This window comes from Dendropsophus ebraccatus, chromosome 3 (genome assembly GCF_027789765.1).
Source record: "Dendropsophus ebraccatus isolate aDenEbr1 chromosome 3, aDenEbr1.pat, whole genome shotgun sequence".
NCBI lineage: Eukaryota > Metazoa > Chordata > Amphibia > Anura > Hylidae > Dendropsophus > Dendropsophus ebraccatus.
In genome coordinates, this window is record NC_091456.1 from 168,693,080 (window position 1) to 168,710,645 (window position 17,566).

The 17,566-nt window shown below is 44.8% G+C and overlaps 1 protein-coding gene across 2 annotated transcripts in view; it reads right to left on the bottom strand.

Annotated features, from left to right (window-relative positions):
• RICTOR (RPTOR independent companion of MTOR complex 2) overlaps nucleotides 1-17,566 on the bottom strand; it is a 62,962-nt gene that overhangs the window by 3,840 nt on the left and 41,556 nt on the right. The window contains exons 17-35 of one of the 2 annotated variants that reach the window (XM_069963093.1): nucleotides 17,276-17,441; nucleotides 15,168-15,269; nucleotides 13,736-13,782; nucleotides 13,471-13,606; nucleotides 13,038-13,237; nucleotides 11,845-11,971; nucleotides 10,588-10,752; nucleotides 10,402-10,478; nucleotides 10,243-10,321; nucleotides 9,119-9,228; nucleotides 8,911-8,998; nucleotides 8,657-8,749; nucleotides 7,950-8,056; nucleotides 7,517-7,746; nucleotides 5,695-6,712; nucleotides 4,005-4,182; nucleotides 3,834-3,915; nucleotides 3,342-3,560; nucleotides 1,714-1,872 (exon numbers count right to left, since the gene is read on the bottom strand). In XM_069963093.1, the coding sequence (XP_069819194.1) occupies nucleotides 1,714-1,872; nucleotides 3,342-3,560; nucleotides 3,834-3,915; nucleotides 4,005-4,182; nucleotides 5,695-6,712; nucleotides 7,517-7,746; nucleotides 7,950-8,056; nucleotides 8,657-8,749; nucleotides 8,911-8,998; nucleotides 9,119-9,228; nucleotides 10,243-10,321; nucleotides 10,402-10,478; nucleotides 10,588-10,752; nucleotides 11,845-11,971; nucleotides 13,038-13,237; nucleotides 13,471-13,606; nucleotides 13,736-13,782; nucleotides 15,168-15,269; nucleotides 17,276-17,441 (3,383 nt within the window). The remainder of the gene's footprint in view (nucleotides 1-1,713; nucleotides 1,873-3,341; nucleotides 3,561-3,833; nucleotides 3,916-4,004; nucleotides 4,183-5,694; nucleotides 6,713-7,516; nucleotides 7,747-7,949; nucleotides 8,057-8,656; nucleotides 8,750-8,910; nucleotides 8,999-9,118; nucleotides 9,229-10,242; nucleotides 10,322-10,401; nucleotides 10,479-10,587; nucleotides 10,753-11,844; nucleotides 11,972-13,037; nucleotides 13,238-13,470; nucleotides 13,607-13,735; nucleotides 13,783-15,167; nucleotides 15,270-17,275; nucleotides 17,442-17,566) is intronic. The other variant, XM_069963094.1, reaches the window with a different exon arrangement.

Consider the following 17,566-nt stretch of genomic DNA (forward strand, 5'->3'; position numbering starts at 1 on the left):
CCATTATTACTGTATGGGAGCACAGTGGGCCATTATTACTGTATGGAGGGACAGGGGGCATTATTACTGTATGGAGGCACAGGAGGCATTACTACTGTATGGAGGCATTACTACTGTATGGAGGCATAACTACTGTATGGGGGCACAGGGGACATTATTACTGTATGGGGGCACAGGGGACATTATTACTGTATGGGGGCACAGGGGACATTATTACTGTATGGGGGCACAGGGGGTATTACTGTATAGGGCACAGCAGGCATTATTACTGTATGGAGGCATAGGGGGCATTATTACTGTAAGGGGGCAAAGGAGGCATTATTACTGTATGGGGGCACAGGAGGCGAGGCATTATTACTGTATGGAGGCACAGGGGCCATTATTACTGTATGGGGCACAGGGGTATTATTACTGTATGGAGGGCACATGGGGTATTACTGTATAGGGCACAGGAGGCATTATTACTGTATGGAGGCACAGGAGGCATTATTACTGTATGGAGGCACAGGAGACATCATTACTGTATGGAGGCACAGGAGACATCATTACTGTATGGAGGCACAGGAGACATTACTGTATGGAGGGCACAGGAGGCATTATTACTGTATGGAGGCATTATTACTGTATGGGGGCACAGGGGGCATTATTACTGTATGGGGGCACAGGGGGCATTATTACTGTATGGGGCACAGGGGGCATTATTACTGTATGGGGCACAGGGGGCATTATTACTGTATGGGGGCACAGGGGGCATTATTACTGTATGGGGGCACAGGAGCCATTATTACTGTATGGAGGCACAGGAGGCATTATAACTGTATGGAGGCACAGGAGGCATTATTACTGTATGGGGTTACAGGAGGGCATTATTAGAGTATAAAGCACAGGGGGCATTATTACTGTATGAAGAGAGACATTGCTACTGTAACTGATTATAGGAATTGGCCACTGTCCTAAAAAAGGTTGTGGTTAATCCTGAATGTAAAAGGTAAACTTACAAATGTGCTGTCTTTAGTAATTCTGCACCATTCTGTGTCTTCAATGCTGCTTCATTGACACTGTGCTATACGAGTTACCCTGTTTTGCCCATCTGTTGGAAGTGTGGCCGGGAGGAGCATGTGATGCACCATGCCATCAGGCTGCCCAGCTCTTGATGCACTGATGTCAAGGCGGGCTTGTATAGATGCAGCTTATAATGAAAAAAAATAAAAAATAAAAGCCCTACCCACAAACTTCCCCCTAAATGTCTGATCCACTACAGATTTTACTGATCCTGCTTATGTGACTGTTCAGAGCAAAGACGACTGATGCCGCAGAATGGCATTTCACTGCACAGGTGCTGGTTGACATTTACACTGGTGACAATAGGATCGAATGCGCGCATCAAGAGCTGGATGGCCGATGAGGCGGTGCATCATATGCTCCTCCAGACCACACTTTCAACGTATGGCCTGGGATGGGGGACACACCCCTATAGCACAGTGCCGATGTGGCAGCATTGGTGAAGTCACAGAATTACTGAAGACAGCGCAACTAGTTTTAGGAAAGTGTCCGACCCCTTAAACAAAAACACCAGACCTCTGCTTTACACAGACAGAAACTTTAAGTGTCAGAATACAGAAACACACTAAATATCAGTGAGCTGACATCAACGCAATGTGTTAGATCACCGCATCAGGCAGTCGGCACACAACAATGTGTGTAAACACTTACCTAGAACTAACTCTGTACTTTTGGTGCTGCTGGCAGAGCCCTGGGACGCACCATCACTACACCCTGATATTCCAGAACACTTGGAAGAATGGGACACCACCTCTAAATGATTGGGGATGCTATGTGCACACCAGTCAGAGTATGGAATGTCAGGAAAGTCTGGGGATAAACAATGGAGTCAATGCTGAATAGGACTGAAATGGACAATGAGCAAATAATATATAAAGACTGAGGGAACAAAATAAAACTTCTTGATTGGGGGCACAGGGGGCTCTCTGAACACATCATCCAATATAACTGCATGCAATGAGAGGTCTCGGCACTACGGGCTGTGGCTTACAGGCAATTATAATGATGTGGATTGCTGGAGGAGGCTATCGTATGCAATGCCTTAGTGGTGCTCAACTCCAAATGGCAGTCTTTTATAAACTTGTCATGTAGAAGAAATAGTGGCACTCACCAAACTTTGTTTGATTTTGCAATTTATCCTGGTAAGTGCCACTACTTCTTCTACATGACAAGTTCATCCTATATAACACCATCATTGCGACCATTATCCTATTGACTCTCCAAAGTAGTTCTCTCCAACCTGGGGCTTTCAGCTTTTGCACAACTAAAGCTACCAGCATGCCCTCTCTGGCAGTCTATGGCTGTCCCGGTATGCTGGGAGTTGTAGTTTTGCAAAAGCTAGAGAACGACAGGTCGTCGACAAAAGCACCAGAAGCGTAGTGTGAAACCTGTATGCAAAGTTCAACCCAATGTGTGTGTCACGGCTACCGCAGAGCCCCCTATATAGGGGGGATTCTGGGATTCTGGGTATTCACCGTTTCAAAAATAAAACAACTGAGCAAATGCAAAAAAATGTGGGATATGTAAGAAATAACGGAAAGGAGGCAATGACACATTCATTCTTTATGGTGGTGTCCCTAAACAAAACTAAAGGAGATTGGTCTATGCCCCCAAGCAACATATCACGTCATATAAACAGAGGGAACCGGTCATCCCTCTCATGTTGAACCAAGAATCATTAGGATGGTTCGGCTCGCTTCTTCCGAATCCGGCTTGATTAATAGATCGTTCCCTGTTTGGTTACAGGAAGAGATCTATCAATCCAGGGTGGCAGGGAGAACCTCGATGACTCGTGGTACAGGCAGTGGTGACAGGTTCCCTTTAAGTGAATTCTAAGCTACTGATAAGGACAGTTCAGGCCGCTTAGTTAAAGTAAACCTAATCCTCGGGAGCCCTGCCTTCCTGCTCTCGGCTTAAAGGGGATATATGCCAAGATTAAGAGTCATCAACTATTCACAGGATGGGAGGTGGGTTAACTAACTGATTACAAGGGTTTGAGACCCTTACGATAGAGAAGATGGTGGTTATACAAATCCATTCACTGTCTCAGGTAAACAGTCTCGGACTTCTCCATTCACTAAAACAGGTGAAGTATAATTCTACACTTTCAGTATCCGCAGCGATAGGGGTTAGATAGACCTGATTTCTAGCTTTCTGACATCAGATGATTTGAAAGAAAAAGTACTCCTTTAAGTACACCTTTAAATAATGTCAATTCCCAGATTTACACAAATCATAGTCCTGGCCCAGCTCATCCCTTATCCCAGCTATGAACCTACCTAACCGGCTATATTCATTGACAAGGCTGCTACTGTAACCTAAGATCTGGATGCCCACGCAGTGCAGGCAGTTCTCGTCTGTATGCTCCTGCAGGCCCGTGTCTTCCATGTTTTCCAGGAACTGAGAGGCGTCCGAGCGACTCGAGTTCATTATTTCCGTAATACTGAATTGTTGTCGCAATGCTTGGTATGGGCTCTTCACCCCGGATCCGGTGACACCTGCAAAAGACGGGGATAGGGATATAATTCATCAAAAGCACAGAGCCACAAAAGAGATGGGGAACCTGCTGCCCCTCCAGCTGTTGTGAAACTACAATTTCCATCATACCTGGAAAGCCAAAGCTTTAACTTTATCTGTCCAGGATTGATGGGAGTTGTAGTTTTACAACAGCTGGAGGGCCGCAGGTTTCCTTTCCCTGCTTTAAGGGTATGGTCACACGCAGCATTTCCACTTTGCACTAGGGTTGTTTTTAACAAAACTTCTCACTATACCTCCTACTTCAGGAGCGAAGACTTTAGAAGCTCGATCCTCACTGGACAGCACAGTCTTCTGAAAATAAGGGGTCTCCTTTACCTGCAAAAATCAGCAAAAAAGTACTCAATGATCCAACATCAGTAACACGGTATATCCAGCCAAAGCGGGACATGAACTCACTAGCTTACCTGGAACATATCATTGATATCCATAGGCAAAGCCAAGCCGATATAGTCATCTGAACTGCCGAAGGCTGCGTTGGACACCATGGAGCGGACAGAGGACGACCGCTGCAGAGTGTTATGGTTTATAGGGCTTAGTAAGTCTTCTTTATCTAGAGAGGCGTAACTCAGCGCCTTCATGAACCTGAATGTAATAAACATCATATGTCAGGACCGGGAAGACTTAATTCTAATGCTAGTAAATCTACTTCCTTGCAAAAACAGCACCACCCCCCTGTCAACAGATTGTGTGAGGTGTTACAATTCAGCTTCATTCACTTCAATGAAACTGAGCTGCAATAACAAACATAACCCTAGGACAGGGGGTGGTGCTGTTTCTGGAAGAAGCCAATATTTTTTAACTCTGCTACCCATGGTGATGCTTTGCAGACTGCATCACTGTGTGTAGAAGGGCATCCGCATGTAGCATAGAGAGATTTCTATCAAATCAACTGGTGTCAAAAAGTTACATGGATTTGTAATTTACTTCTATTTAAAAATCCCCAGTTTTCTAGTACTTATCGGCTGCTGTATATCCTGCTGCTGCTCTGAACAGTTCCTGTCACAGACAGAGGTGGCAGCAGAGAGCACGGTGTCAGACTGGAAAGAAAAAAACACATCCTGCAAGACATACAGCAGCTGATAAGTACTCAAAGATGAGAGATTTTTAATTAGGTCTAAAATCTATATAACTTTATAAAAAAAAAGTTAATTTGAAAGAAAACAAAAAAATAGCCGGAGTACCCCTTTAAGGAAGTATCCATAGGGCAACCAATAAAGAGTGTCAGGACCCCATAACCATGCCAGAACAAAGTGGCTACATCTGGAGCTTTAAGCTTTCACTGGTGGGGGGTTCAGGTTCCTTCAGCTGTACCTGATACTCATCAGAGACATGAGCCGTGTGATTTAGAGATCCATATAAAGTGTGTGTTATATTAATATATATATATATATATATATATATATATATATATATATACATGTTGTCTGTAGCCACGGACAAAAAGGAACTGCAACTTTTTTCACCAACTAAGTCTCGCACTTAGCAAAAGTTTGGACAAATATGAGCATGTATATTAGAGATGACCGCAACTGAAGCATGCTCAAGTCTGATTGTTCGGCATTTGAATACTGGTGGCTAGAGTTGATGGATGCAGCCCTAGGGAGTCTGTGAAAACATGGATACGTCCTATGGCGGCATCCATGTTTTCCAGGACTCCCAAGGGCTGCATCCAACTCAAAATTCAGTCAAATGCCGAATGATGGGTCTCAAGCATGCTCGACTTCTTGTCATCTATAGTCACTTATTCTGAAAGTATTAGAAATAGGAGCTAAAAGATATGTGCTGCAATTCAGACTGACAACTAAAGGACACAACCTTGCAAACAATAGGTGCCAAAAATGAAGTGAACATGTCCCTAGTAAAGCCGTGGCAGCTTTCTTTATAAAAGAGCACCACTTTGTGGAGTGTATATAGAATTGCAGCTTAGCGACAGTTCCCATTATGCCTGGACAGCCAAAGCTTTGGCTGTCCAGGCATAATGGGAAATGTAGTTTTGCAACAGCTGGAGTGCGGAAGGTTCCCCACCCTTGAATTAAGACACTTATCCACCCTGTGCATTGCCATCCATCTTTCACACTATAATGGTAAGTATACCTGCTTGAGGTTAGTCTAGAGTCTAAGCTTCCCGTTTTCATTGTTATCGTATCAGTGAAGAGAACGTCTTTAGCGGGAGAGGCCAAAGCTTCTGAATGAGACAGTGATGGATGCATCCGTTGCTGCTGCAGCCGTTTCAGTGTAGCGTAGCCAAACGCATCCCGTGAACTGGTGTAGGTAAAGTGATAATCAGCCAGACTCTTTATGGCACCGATAGAAGGAGCCTTCAGCGACTGTGCTCTCCGGGGAAGAGTATGGGAAGAGCCTGGAGGAACCAGGGAGACAGAGTTTGACTTAGACAGGGGCAGGTGGTTGGGGTGCAGCATGGCGGGCAGGCTCTGTTTCACAGTCTTGGTGCTTATCACCGTGCTCAGGCTCCCACAGTCCGTATCAATGTTCGTAGTGTCTATTCCCACAGTCTCTCTGGAAGGGCTGGAGCTCATGGAGCTGATCCCACTGGTGGTGGTGTCTGTATTGAAGCTTAAACTGCGGCTTTTGAAGTGTGTGGTGGTGGAGCCGTCCCCTATTAGCCGCTCTCTGCTGGCATGGTCTCTGTGGTTTTCATTCCCTAAACTTTTCGGAAGCTTGAGATCATTTTCGGTAATACTGGGAGTGCTGCCATTGTCGTCCATGTGTTTACTGACAGATGTGTCCAAACGATGGGTGCTTATTTTAGGAATCTTAAAGACGGAGCCTAAACTGTCCATGGAGGGGAACTCAGAATCTGACCACGGCTCGGTGACCGTTCTGTTCCGCCTCAGCTCCAGCTTATTCTCCAGCAGTTTGCTGGTTTTGGGATCGCTGCTGCTGCTGCTGCGGAACTTCTTGCTTGGCAGAGTAAGGGAGTTTAGGAACCTGTTTTTTACAAACTTGCTCTGGGCGAGAAGCGTGAACGGACTGCGGTCCTTGTCCTTTAAGGGTTTGTCGAAGAACGTCTGCTCATGATCGTCATACATATAGAAGGGGCTGCTGGATGAGGAGTTACCACAATGGTCGTCTTCAATGATGAACATACCACCTGTTCAGGAGAAGAGAACAAAGAGGTTGGTTCCATAGGATTTATCACGCATGAAAATTATCACTGTACAGTTCGGGGACTGACTATCATCCTGTGGATTTTACCCTTTGCATTAGAAAGTCTGAAATCCACAGCAAGTCTGCGTCTACATTCACATGTCGGACGTGTAGATTTTGCAGCCATGTGTAGATAAATCTAACCAATAACCAACTGGTGTCAGAAGGTTAGAGAGATTTGCAAACATACAACAAAGATCTGCTAACATACTACTGTCCTACAGGAAGTGGTGTATTCCTTCCAGTCTGACACAGTGCTCTCCGCTGCCCCCTCTGTCCATGTCAGAAACTGTAGTAGTAGTAATAGCAAATCCCCATAGAAAATCTCTCCTGCTCTGGACAGTTCCTGCCCCCAATAATCCCTAAAACGGGATACAATCAAGTGGCATTGTTCTCTATAGGGCTGCTGCTCGGAGTTCAGCCCTCAGAAATGTTCCATAGAGAATGAATGGAGCGGTGGCTATGCATTCCTGGGATGATTGTATCAGTGAGGACCCCAGCGGCCTGTTTGGATAGGGCAGGCTCAGGCAGGACTACCCCTTTAACTAGAAAGCATCCAGAAAATGGGTTTAAAGCACACCAAAACTTAGGTGCAAAACAGTGATATCATATACGGCAACCAATAGGCGCCAAAAAAAAAAACCCGTTAAATGTGCCAAATCTATCAGACGCACTGATAACTTTGGTGCATCCTCTGGTCAAGTTTTAAGTTTAAGTAGCAGCATTGGTCATAGAAAAAAAAGCTTACTGGGAAGTACAGATTCGCTCTCGCTGTTATGCCGTGAGCTGGTGGACTCAGAGTTCAGGCTGAGCGTGCTGGGTATAGACGACAGCTCATGGTAAAGCTGCTCCATGTCATCAGGAACCACCGGCCACGGATGTCTTCTGCTGTGTCTTACCGCATCCCAATTATGCTGCTTCAGGATGTCACATCCTGGCTTCGTTTTGGAAAGTAAACCAAGGATGTAGGCGCAGGTCCTAGAAACATGCAAAGTATCATTCAGAGAGTATAAGGCGAACCCTATAGCAAGCCTATAAGCAAACCTTATAGGTAGCTGCATGAATCCAAAATATACCTGAAAAACATGTCACATGACTAGGGTTCTGTTTTGCAGCAGTTTCATCACTTTATCTCACTGACTGATCAATAAAAACCACTTTGTTTCACAAGATTGCCTTACCCTCGAATAGAGAGCACTTCACATTGCTGAGCCAGTGCAACGATATCCGGAATCACATGTTCTTCTACAAGCAAGTTAAGACCCCAATTTGAGGAGCCGATGTTACCCTGAAAACAAACAAACAAAAAAAACGGCAAGGTATTATTCTGTGATTCTAAGACAGTGATCCCCAACCATCTTAGTACACTGTATAGACAGCCTATTCTTTACAGTGATAACTGTGCAGTACCACTTCTGTCCTGTGGTGGTGCTGCAGGGAAACTGAACAATCATTGCTGTACCATAGATTACAGATGATCACTGAAGGTTAAGCAGTTGAACCTTCCTACTGATCAGTGACATTACAAACTAAAATAGATGAACCACCCCTTTAAAGATTAACCACAATAACCTCCAACCTGCAGCTTTCTCAGAGTTGCATAACTACAACTCTCAGCATGTCCTGACACGTTTCTATTCTCTGAATCACTTTCCCTGCAGCCAGGTTCCCCATCCTCCCGATCAGAATACAGGTCATGTCTATGACGACTACGTTGAGGGCAGCGATGTTTTAGCCTCTATCCTCTGACATGGCCTAGTTTTCCCTGTAGCCATGCTGTCACTGATCATCCTAACCCTGAGAGACAAGCTTGACATCCTCACATTTACAGCTTGGCTTCCTGCAGTTCGTCTTTAACCCTTGAGTGACAGTATCGCATGACTCTTACCAATGACCATAGAGCTGCCTTTAGCTGCTTGATTCCTTCCCACTTATCCAGTGACGGAGATCGAACAGTGTAACTGAGATCTGGGACAATGTTCTGTGCAAACATAAAAGAGCGGCACTTCAGTAAGGAAGCATGGATGCAGATAGGAACATAAATAACATATATAACCCATTCTATTGCGCTTTGTTTCTAACTTGCGGTGTAAATCCATATAGATTCAGTCCATATCCAATGCAGACATGACTCATTCCTACCTGGACTTCTAAGAGTTGGCAGCCGGTTTTATGATGTACCAATTGCCCATAGAGGTGAACTGGCAGATACACATATGGACGCTGCACCCTGGAAAAAAGAAAACAAAAAAAAAAAACATGTTGGCGATGCCACATGATCATGATGTCAATGCTGACCCTGGAACCTAATCCGTTACTATAAGCAAATCACCTGTTATTACATACTTACCTTTGATTACTGCGTCGCACATAATTGTCCCCATCCACAGGCTTGCGGTAGGTGGTCAGTGCCTCATTCAGCTGCTCTTCAACTAGATCTACGTATTTTAAATTATATTCCTGAACGGGGAAACAAATAACAATACAATGTAATAAAGTGTAATTTACTAGAAGTGACAGCAAGTTAAATCTAATTTGTTACTATGAATTTTCAGGGTAGTATAAAATAGTGACAGAGACAAGCTGAACAGAATGTTGTATCACTTACATTGTTCTGTGCAGCTGATTGGGAGATATCTTCCTGAATAACATAGACAATAAGTTGTCCTCTTCATTATGTGCATGAGCCCAGTAGTCCTGGATATTCATGAGAAGCAGAAAACTTCACCCACCAGCTGCTGATTGGCAGTTATCTATCCATGCTGTGTATAGGCAGTCAACTGTCAATCATCAGCTGGAGGGCGAGGGGAGGGGTTTGGCAACAATCCTATTCTCCTGCATATTAGGAGAACGGCTGAACAGAATGATGTAAGTAATAAACCACTGATCTGTTCAGCACTTATGTCACTAGTTTGGGCTGCCCTCATTTAAGGAAGCATAAACCTAGCGACAGATTCTGTTTAACTAGGGAAATGGAGGGGGCTACATTTCTACAGGCTACGAATCGCACTGTCACCCATTTTTATGAGGAATTATTTATAGCTACTAGCCATTAACACATTCTGGCTCAGTCAGTCTCTGCTTTCCCCACTAGCAGAAGCGATTCCTGAGGGATGGATAAACCAGCTCTATGATCAGGGCTGGCTTCTATATAAAAGGAATACATTGAGCCAGCAGGGATTTGGGGTAATATAACACCTTTAAGGAACACTGAACATTTAAAAAATGCACCCCAAAAAAAGTTTTCCTGATCCCCTTCTCTCCTTTAAGGTCTGTTCACACATACCGTATCAAAGTGTATTTAACACAGCAGAGTTTCTTGCTGTAAAATCCACTGTGTGGGTTGGGGGAAGGGTTGATGGGGGTCATTAAGGAAGGGAGGAATTAGTATTAGGGTGCGGGTTTTCTTTTTTTGTTTGCCTGGACAACCTCTTTAAAATGAACAAAACGTTAACACACTACTACAGTCCTTACCTTCTGCCACTTCTCCAGCTGCTTTGTGACATAACCCCTTTCATTCAAGTAGGAAAACCCCTTTGGAATAGAGAGGAACCTGCAACGTATGTGACAGATGAATACAAATAGGAAAGGGCAGACTATAGAGGAAATGTATGTAGTCATGGCCAGCCGTACCTAAGGAGGAGAAGGAGCCCCTTATCTCCAAGATGAGAGAGCGCCGGTTTCATCTGGATGAGAGCATGGAGATTAGCCTAGAGGAAACGACCACACCATCATTGACAAGAAGACTCTCTTAGTTTTTATCTGCTCTAGTGTGGATCAGTATAATAATAATAGAATACATTGTACACTGTTCCGCACCTTATCCTCACAAGCTTCATCTAGGATGTCCAGGGCTTCGGTGGAGATACTTTTGTTCTTGTCGTGCAGCTGCGTCACCAATAATTCGATCCCCCAATTGCTGAAGAACTCGACATTGGCTCTTAGGAGAACTCTCAGGTGCTTTGTGGCGTAGAGTCGACAACTCTGCTCAAAGAGGGAAAACGATAACACTAATAACGTAATCCAGACAGATCATCCATATACACCAACGAGCAGCCGGACCCTCTAAATATATTCTTCAAATATATCTAAAAGAGCTGCATTCCCCTAACTGAGGCCAAAAGGAGGCCTTCTGTTTATTAGACTTCTCTTTTATACATGTATACAGCATAGCATAGTATATTTTTTTACTATGACGGTCTATCAGAATCAAATCACACAGTCTATATGCAGTTGGCTGAACAGAGGTTACATGACCCAGATTCAGTAACTGAACAAACAAAAAAAAAAAAAAAAAGTTTGAATGAAGCCATTTCCTTGCTAAAAGAGGACACTACCATCGTGTCTGAGCCAGCAAATGTATTGTAAGTCATGTAAGATTTTGGTTCATTTGCAAAATGGTGGCTAATAGAGGTCACATGTCTCAAATTTAGTAATAAAAAGTTTAGCGCTGGGATGACACAGATGACACTGCAGGTTTAGTGATCGTGAGTAAAGTTTAGGGGGGTGGATTCGGTGCCGGAGCAGTGCTGAGGATAATCGGCTCGGTATTGCTGTCTCCTGTCTTATCAGCTGCTGAATGTCCTGCAGGAAGTGGTGCTTTCTTTCCAATCTGACACAGCGCTCTCTGCTGTCATCCCTGTCCATATCAGGAACTGTCCAGAGCAGGAGAGGTTTTCTATGGGGATTTGCTACTGCTCTGGACAGTTCCTGACATGGACAGGGGTGGCAGCAGAGAGCACTGTGTCATACTGGAATACACCATTTCCTGTAGAACATACAGCAGCTCATAAGTACTGGAAGACTTTTTATATAGAAGTAAATTACAAATCTATGTAACTTTCTGAAAGTAGTTAATTTGAAAAGAAAATTTTCACCGTCATACCCCTTTAAGTCTGTTATGAAATTTAAGAAAACAACAAGAAATAGCAAGAATGATTACATAATAAAAACACAGATAAAAAGGTCCAGTGTAAAACAAATCAGCGGCAGTAAGGAGGACATCAGAGAACGAGATTACTCGGTGACGCCTCGCTGATTCTGTGATTGAAAACAAGCGCTATCAATCAGACTCACATCAGGAGAAGCGGTTAAGGTTTTGGACAGGATGACTCTGGCCAGCCCGTCCCGGCTGTAATCCAAACTGGAGACGGCCAACTTCAGTAAGTGGTCTTGGTTTTTTAGCGAGCAAAGATTTAGGAGACTGTAATATAAAAAGAAAAAGTGACTCGAGGATTTCTTTTCCCCAAGAAATTCAGACTTCAAATTTCCTTAGAGGAAGTGTCAATCAAGGCGGACGAGCGCCTGTCGCTATCCAGAGGCAGGAAATACACAAACAAAGCATTACACATGGTAATGACAAGGACTGACAATAGCTGCAATTGTTTTCTACTGTTCTAGGCAGCCTTTCTATACTGGAGGGGGCACAGTCTAACATAACAAAACATCTCACCGTGTTCAGTGGTATTTAGTTGATGGGGTCACCCAGGCTTAGAAAAAGCATAGCTACTTCTTGCAAAAACAGCGCCACCAATGTCCTCAGGTTGTGTGTGCTATTATGATTCAGCTCAAATCACTTCAATGGAACGGAGCTGCAAAACCTACACATAAACTGAGGACAAGAGTGGCGCAGTGGACATGTTTTTCTAAGCCTGCATAACCCCTTTAGGGTGCGTTCACATGTACAGGATCCGCAGCAGATCTGCAGCAGATTTAACTGATCCACACCAGATTTGATGGCCCAGATTAGATTCGAAGCTATAAAATCTGCCGCGGATCCTGTACGTGTGAACGCACCCTTAAAGGAGAAGTCCCACCAACTTCGAAATCTGTAGGCAGGCGGGAGTATGAAAACAGCATCACCAGTGGCTCAGTGGCTGTGGCGCTATGAGGCACGGGGGACAAGCGAGTTAACTTGTCTGTTATTTTCACACCCATTTCAAACTATAATTCCTATCATGTTCTGGCTTTGGCTGTCCAAGCATGATGGTAATTGTAGTTTTGCAACAGCTGAAAGTTCCCCATGCCTGGTGTAAAGTCTCACCAATGAGATTAAAGGTTTTTCCAGGTCATCAATATCAGATAGGTGGGGTGCATACACGCAACACCCCTACCGATTAGCAGTATGTATTCTGACATCACAGTTCCTGCAGACAGCAAGTTTATGGGAGGAGAGTATAGGCACCCTACCAATCTGACATTGATGACCTATACTGTGGTTACATCATCATCAAATATTGCCTTAAAAACTTCTTTACGTGCGCACTTACCATTGGAATACATTGCACTTCTCCAGCATCTTGACTCCATGCGGATGACAGGAGAGAGTACCAATGAAGAGAAAGTAGTACTGGCTGAGAGTGTTCAGTAATCCGTTGTTCTGGAGACTGCGCTCTTGTTTCATCCCTGATATGGACACTAACCACTGCACAATGTCTTTCACAAGTTCTTCCAAGTAACCCTGTCCATCCTGGGTGAGAAAAATAAAATTCTTGTCATCATCATGAAACATGTCCGGACGGCTTCACATTTATTATCACATGCAGATGAATAGGAATGACTTGCTGGTTCTGGGGTAAGGGCCTCAGGCCAATGTGTCATCTGCAGTGGGTATTGGCAGAGCATCCGGTTCTGTGCGGCCATGCTTAGGGCTTCATTGCCAGTTCTGCCGTATAGCAGCTTTCCAAGTCAAATGTGACTCACCTCCTCCGACTCGAGCAGGAACTCTGTGAACTGGCATCCCACCACTGTCAGCTGCTTCGCTTTACTGTGGTCCAATTCCAAATTGGCATAGAGCGTGCTGCTGGGCTTGTAAAAGAAGAGAAGCCGACGTATAAATCTGGAGGATAGAAAAAGGAGAATGAAAATAAAGGATGGCCAGGAGGTGTAGTTCACTGATACAGAACACAACGTAACGGCACAGGATAGCGCCAAGTAAACCCCAGAGGAGGAGGTATCGTGTCTGTACCTGTGCAGCTGCTCATCCTTACAGTTCTTCAGATTCACATTTGGCCACTGAAAAATAAAGCAAAGATAATAATAATAATAATAAAAAATAAATAATAAAGAAAACTAAGCAAAATACAAAGTGGATGTGTCAGACCTGATTATGTATGGAGAAGCTTGTGAGTCCTGCTTCCCCACTCATATAGAAAGCATGTGAGTCCTGCTTCCCCCACCACTCATATAGGAAGCCTGTGAGTCCTGCTTCCGCACTCATATAGAAAGCCTGTGAGTCCTGCTTCCTCCACCACTCCTAGAGAAAGCCTGTGAGTCCTGCTTCCCCCACCACTCATAGAGAAAGCCTGTGACTCCTGCTTCCCCACTCGTATAGAAAGCCTGTGAGTCCTGCTCACCCCATCACTCATAAAGAAAGCCTGTGAGTCCTGCTCACCCCATCACTCAGAGAAAGCCTGTGAGTCCTGCTTCCCCACTCATAGAAAGCCTGTGACTCCTGCTTCCCCCACCACTCAGAGAAAGCCTGTGAGTCCTTGCTTCTTCCACCACCCATAGAGAAATCCTGTGAGTCCTGCTCACCCTATCACAGAGAGAGAGAGCCTGGAGTCCTGCCCCCCCCCCCCCACTCATAGAGAAAGCCTGTGAGTCCTGCTTCCTCCACCACTCAGAGAAAGCCTGTGAGCCACCACTCATAGAGAAAGCCTGTGAGTCCTACTCCCCCACCACTCAGAGAAAGCCTGTGAGTCCTGCTTTCCCCATCACTCATAGAGAAAGCCTTTGAGTCCTGCTTCCCCCACCACTCATAGAGAAAGCCTGTGAGTCCTGCTTCCCCCACCACTCATAGAGAAAGCCTGTGAGTCCTGCTTCCCCCACCACTCATAGAGAAAGCCTGTGAGTCCTGCTTCCCCCACCACTCATAGAGAAAGCCTGTGAGTCCTACTCCCCCACCACTCAGAGAAAGCCTGTGAGTCCTGCTTTCCCCACCACTCATAGAGAAAGCCTGTGAGTCCTGCTTCCCCCACCACTCATAGAGAAAGCCTGTGAGTCCTTCTCCCCCACCACTCAGAGAAAGCCTGTGAATCCTGCTTTCCCCACCACTCATAGAGAAAGCCTTTGAGTCCTGCTTCCCCTACCACTCAGATAGAAAGCCTGTGAGTCCTGATTCCCCCACCACTCAGAGAAAGCCTGTGAGTCCTGCTTCCCCTATCACTCAGATAGAAAGCTTGTGAGTCCTACTCCCCCACCACTCAGAGAAAGCCTGTGAGTCCTTGCTTCCCCTATCACTCAGATAGAAAGCCTGTGAGTCCTGATTCCCCCACCACTCAGAGAAAGCCTGTGAGTCCTGCTTCCCCTATCACTCAGATAGAAAGCTTGTGAGTCCTGATTCCCCTACGAGACTCTTCTAAACTTAAGAAGAAATGAAGAGTAAAGAATTCAAGAACCTTGAGTATGGTCCCAATGAGATTCCAGTTCCAGTCGAGGTTTTCTTTATGATTAAGGACCTGGCTATCTCGTAGATTCATCACCAAAGCATCTTCTGCATCCTATACAGAAAGACAAGGAATAAGGTGGTTACGGTGAGGTCTGTCCACTAGTACACGCACCAACCACAAGAACGGAGAACTATGCCCTCGGAAAAATGAAGCGGCAGCGTGCATGCTTAGCCACTGCTCCAGTCAATCTATAGGGCTTTTCCTGTGCTTGGAAGCCCCAGAGAAAGTGAATGAAGCAGAGATTTAGCATGAACACTACCAGTCTGGGATTAGAGAGTTTAAGCAGAGAGACCACAACCTAATGCTTCTTTCCAACTATCATGTGGATAGGGGATAACTTGTAATTTTGGGGTAACCTCTTTAAAAGGGAATCTACAGGATTAAATGAAGCACAGTGCCACCTCTGACCTCAGGTTGTGTGTGGTATTACAACTTGGCTCCATTTATGTTAAAGGAACTGTGCTGCAATACTACACAAACTGAGGACGGGGTGGCGCTTTTTGGAAGAGAGCAGCTGTTCTTTCTAATCCAGGATAACCCCTTTAATAAAGAGTACCTATCATTAAAAATTACTTTTGACGTGTCATCATTGATCACAGCAGGTCTTCCTGCTGAGACCCACTGTAATCAGGAGATGTAGCACGGAGAGAGAGCGACAGAAGCGTCATACACTCCCCGGCTGTATCTCCTGATCAACTAATCCCGACAATGTAAGTCTATATCAGAATTAACGATAGGCCAGCGAGTAGATGGTGCTCTTGCCCCACTCTCTCCCCAGCTATATCTCCGGATCATAGGGGATCATACATATGCTTGTCAAAAACCAAAGTGTGGTATTTGGACATGCAATAAAGCTCCCAGGCGGTGGGGAAAGCAAATCGTATGCTGGGGTGTATAGCTAGAGGTATAACCAGTAGGAAGAGGGAGACTGAGATCCCGCTGTATAGAGCTCTGGTGAGGCCACATCTGGAATACTGTGTCCAGTTCTGGAGACCTCACCTAAAAAAGGACATTGATAAAATAGAACGGGTCCAAAGACGGGCTACAAAAATGGTGGAGGGTGTGAGGCATAAACCATATCGGGAAAGACTTAAGGATTTGAATCTGTATAGTCTGGAGGAAAGAAGGGACATGATTGAAACCTTTAAGGGTAGCTTCACACGTATCGTATCGCTGCGTTTTTACCGCTGTGTGTTTGGTGCGATTTTTACATGCGAGTTTTGATTTTCACATGATTTTCATGTGAAAAGCAAAACTCACATGTAAAAATTGCACCAAACACAGCGATAAAAACGCAGCGATACGGTACGTGTGAAGCTCCCTTAAGTATGTTAAAGGACTAAGTCAGGTTCAAGAGGAGAGTATTTTTAGTAAAAAACTGAGCTCAAGAACAAGAGGACACAGTGAGAGGTTAGTTGGGGGAAAGATCAGAAGCAATGCGAGAAAATATTATTTTACTGAAAGAGTAGTAGATACCTGGAACAAACTTCCTGCAGAGGTGGTTGGTAAATCTACAATAACAGAATTTAAACACGCCTGGGATAAACATACATCTATCCTAAGATAATAAGAAAGAAAATACTAAAAAGGACAGACTAGATGGACCCAGTGGTCTTTTTCTGCCGACAATTTTCTATGTTTCCTTTGAATCCCAGCGACACAGCGTGCATCCCCAGTCTATTGCCTTCTACAAGGATGTGTTCCCTGGCTGCTGCTGAACTTGTATGTTATTTTTAATGACAGGCACTCTATTACGGAAAAGTCCCACCAAATTAAAATAATAAACAAACTAAACGTATCCTCGTGCCCTGTAGCGCTGCATATGGGTCCTAGCTGCAACGTCACGCCTCAGTTGAGTGATTGCTCGCTCAGCCAATCAGTGACTGGGACAGGAACATAGCCCCATTCACTGACTGGCTGAGCGGGCAATCACTCAACTGAGCCATGACGTTTTGCCACAACCCCACTATCCCCCGCCTCTTTTTTTTGTTTTATTTTGTGGGACTTCTCCTTTAAACTGGAAAACATATAAGGCAAACATACATATGTAAAATTACCTTAAGAATAAATATATCCTTCTGGACACGCATGTGTTGATCCCTTTTTTGATGAGTGGCGATAGCCTTCTGCACAATGTGATCTAAATACAGGCTGAAGGGTTTCGGACCTCGCTTCTTCATTTCATGAAACCTTTTCAAGCAGTTCAGAGCTGCACTGGCGCGGCTGTAAACATGTAGAAGAGAATGGATTTACTGGTAAGGTAACTTCACTTATGTTAAACACGTCGCCCCCAAGTCAATTCCCCCCCCCCCCCCCCCCAGTGGCTTTCCTGCTGTGCCTGACAGGGC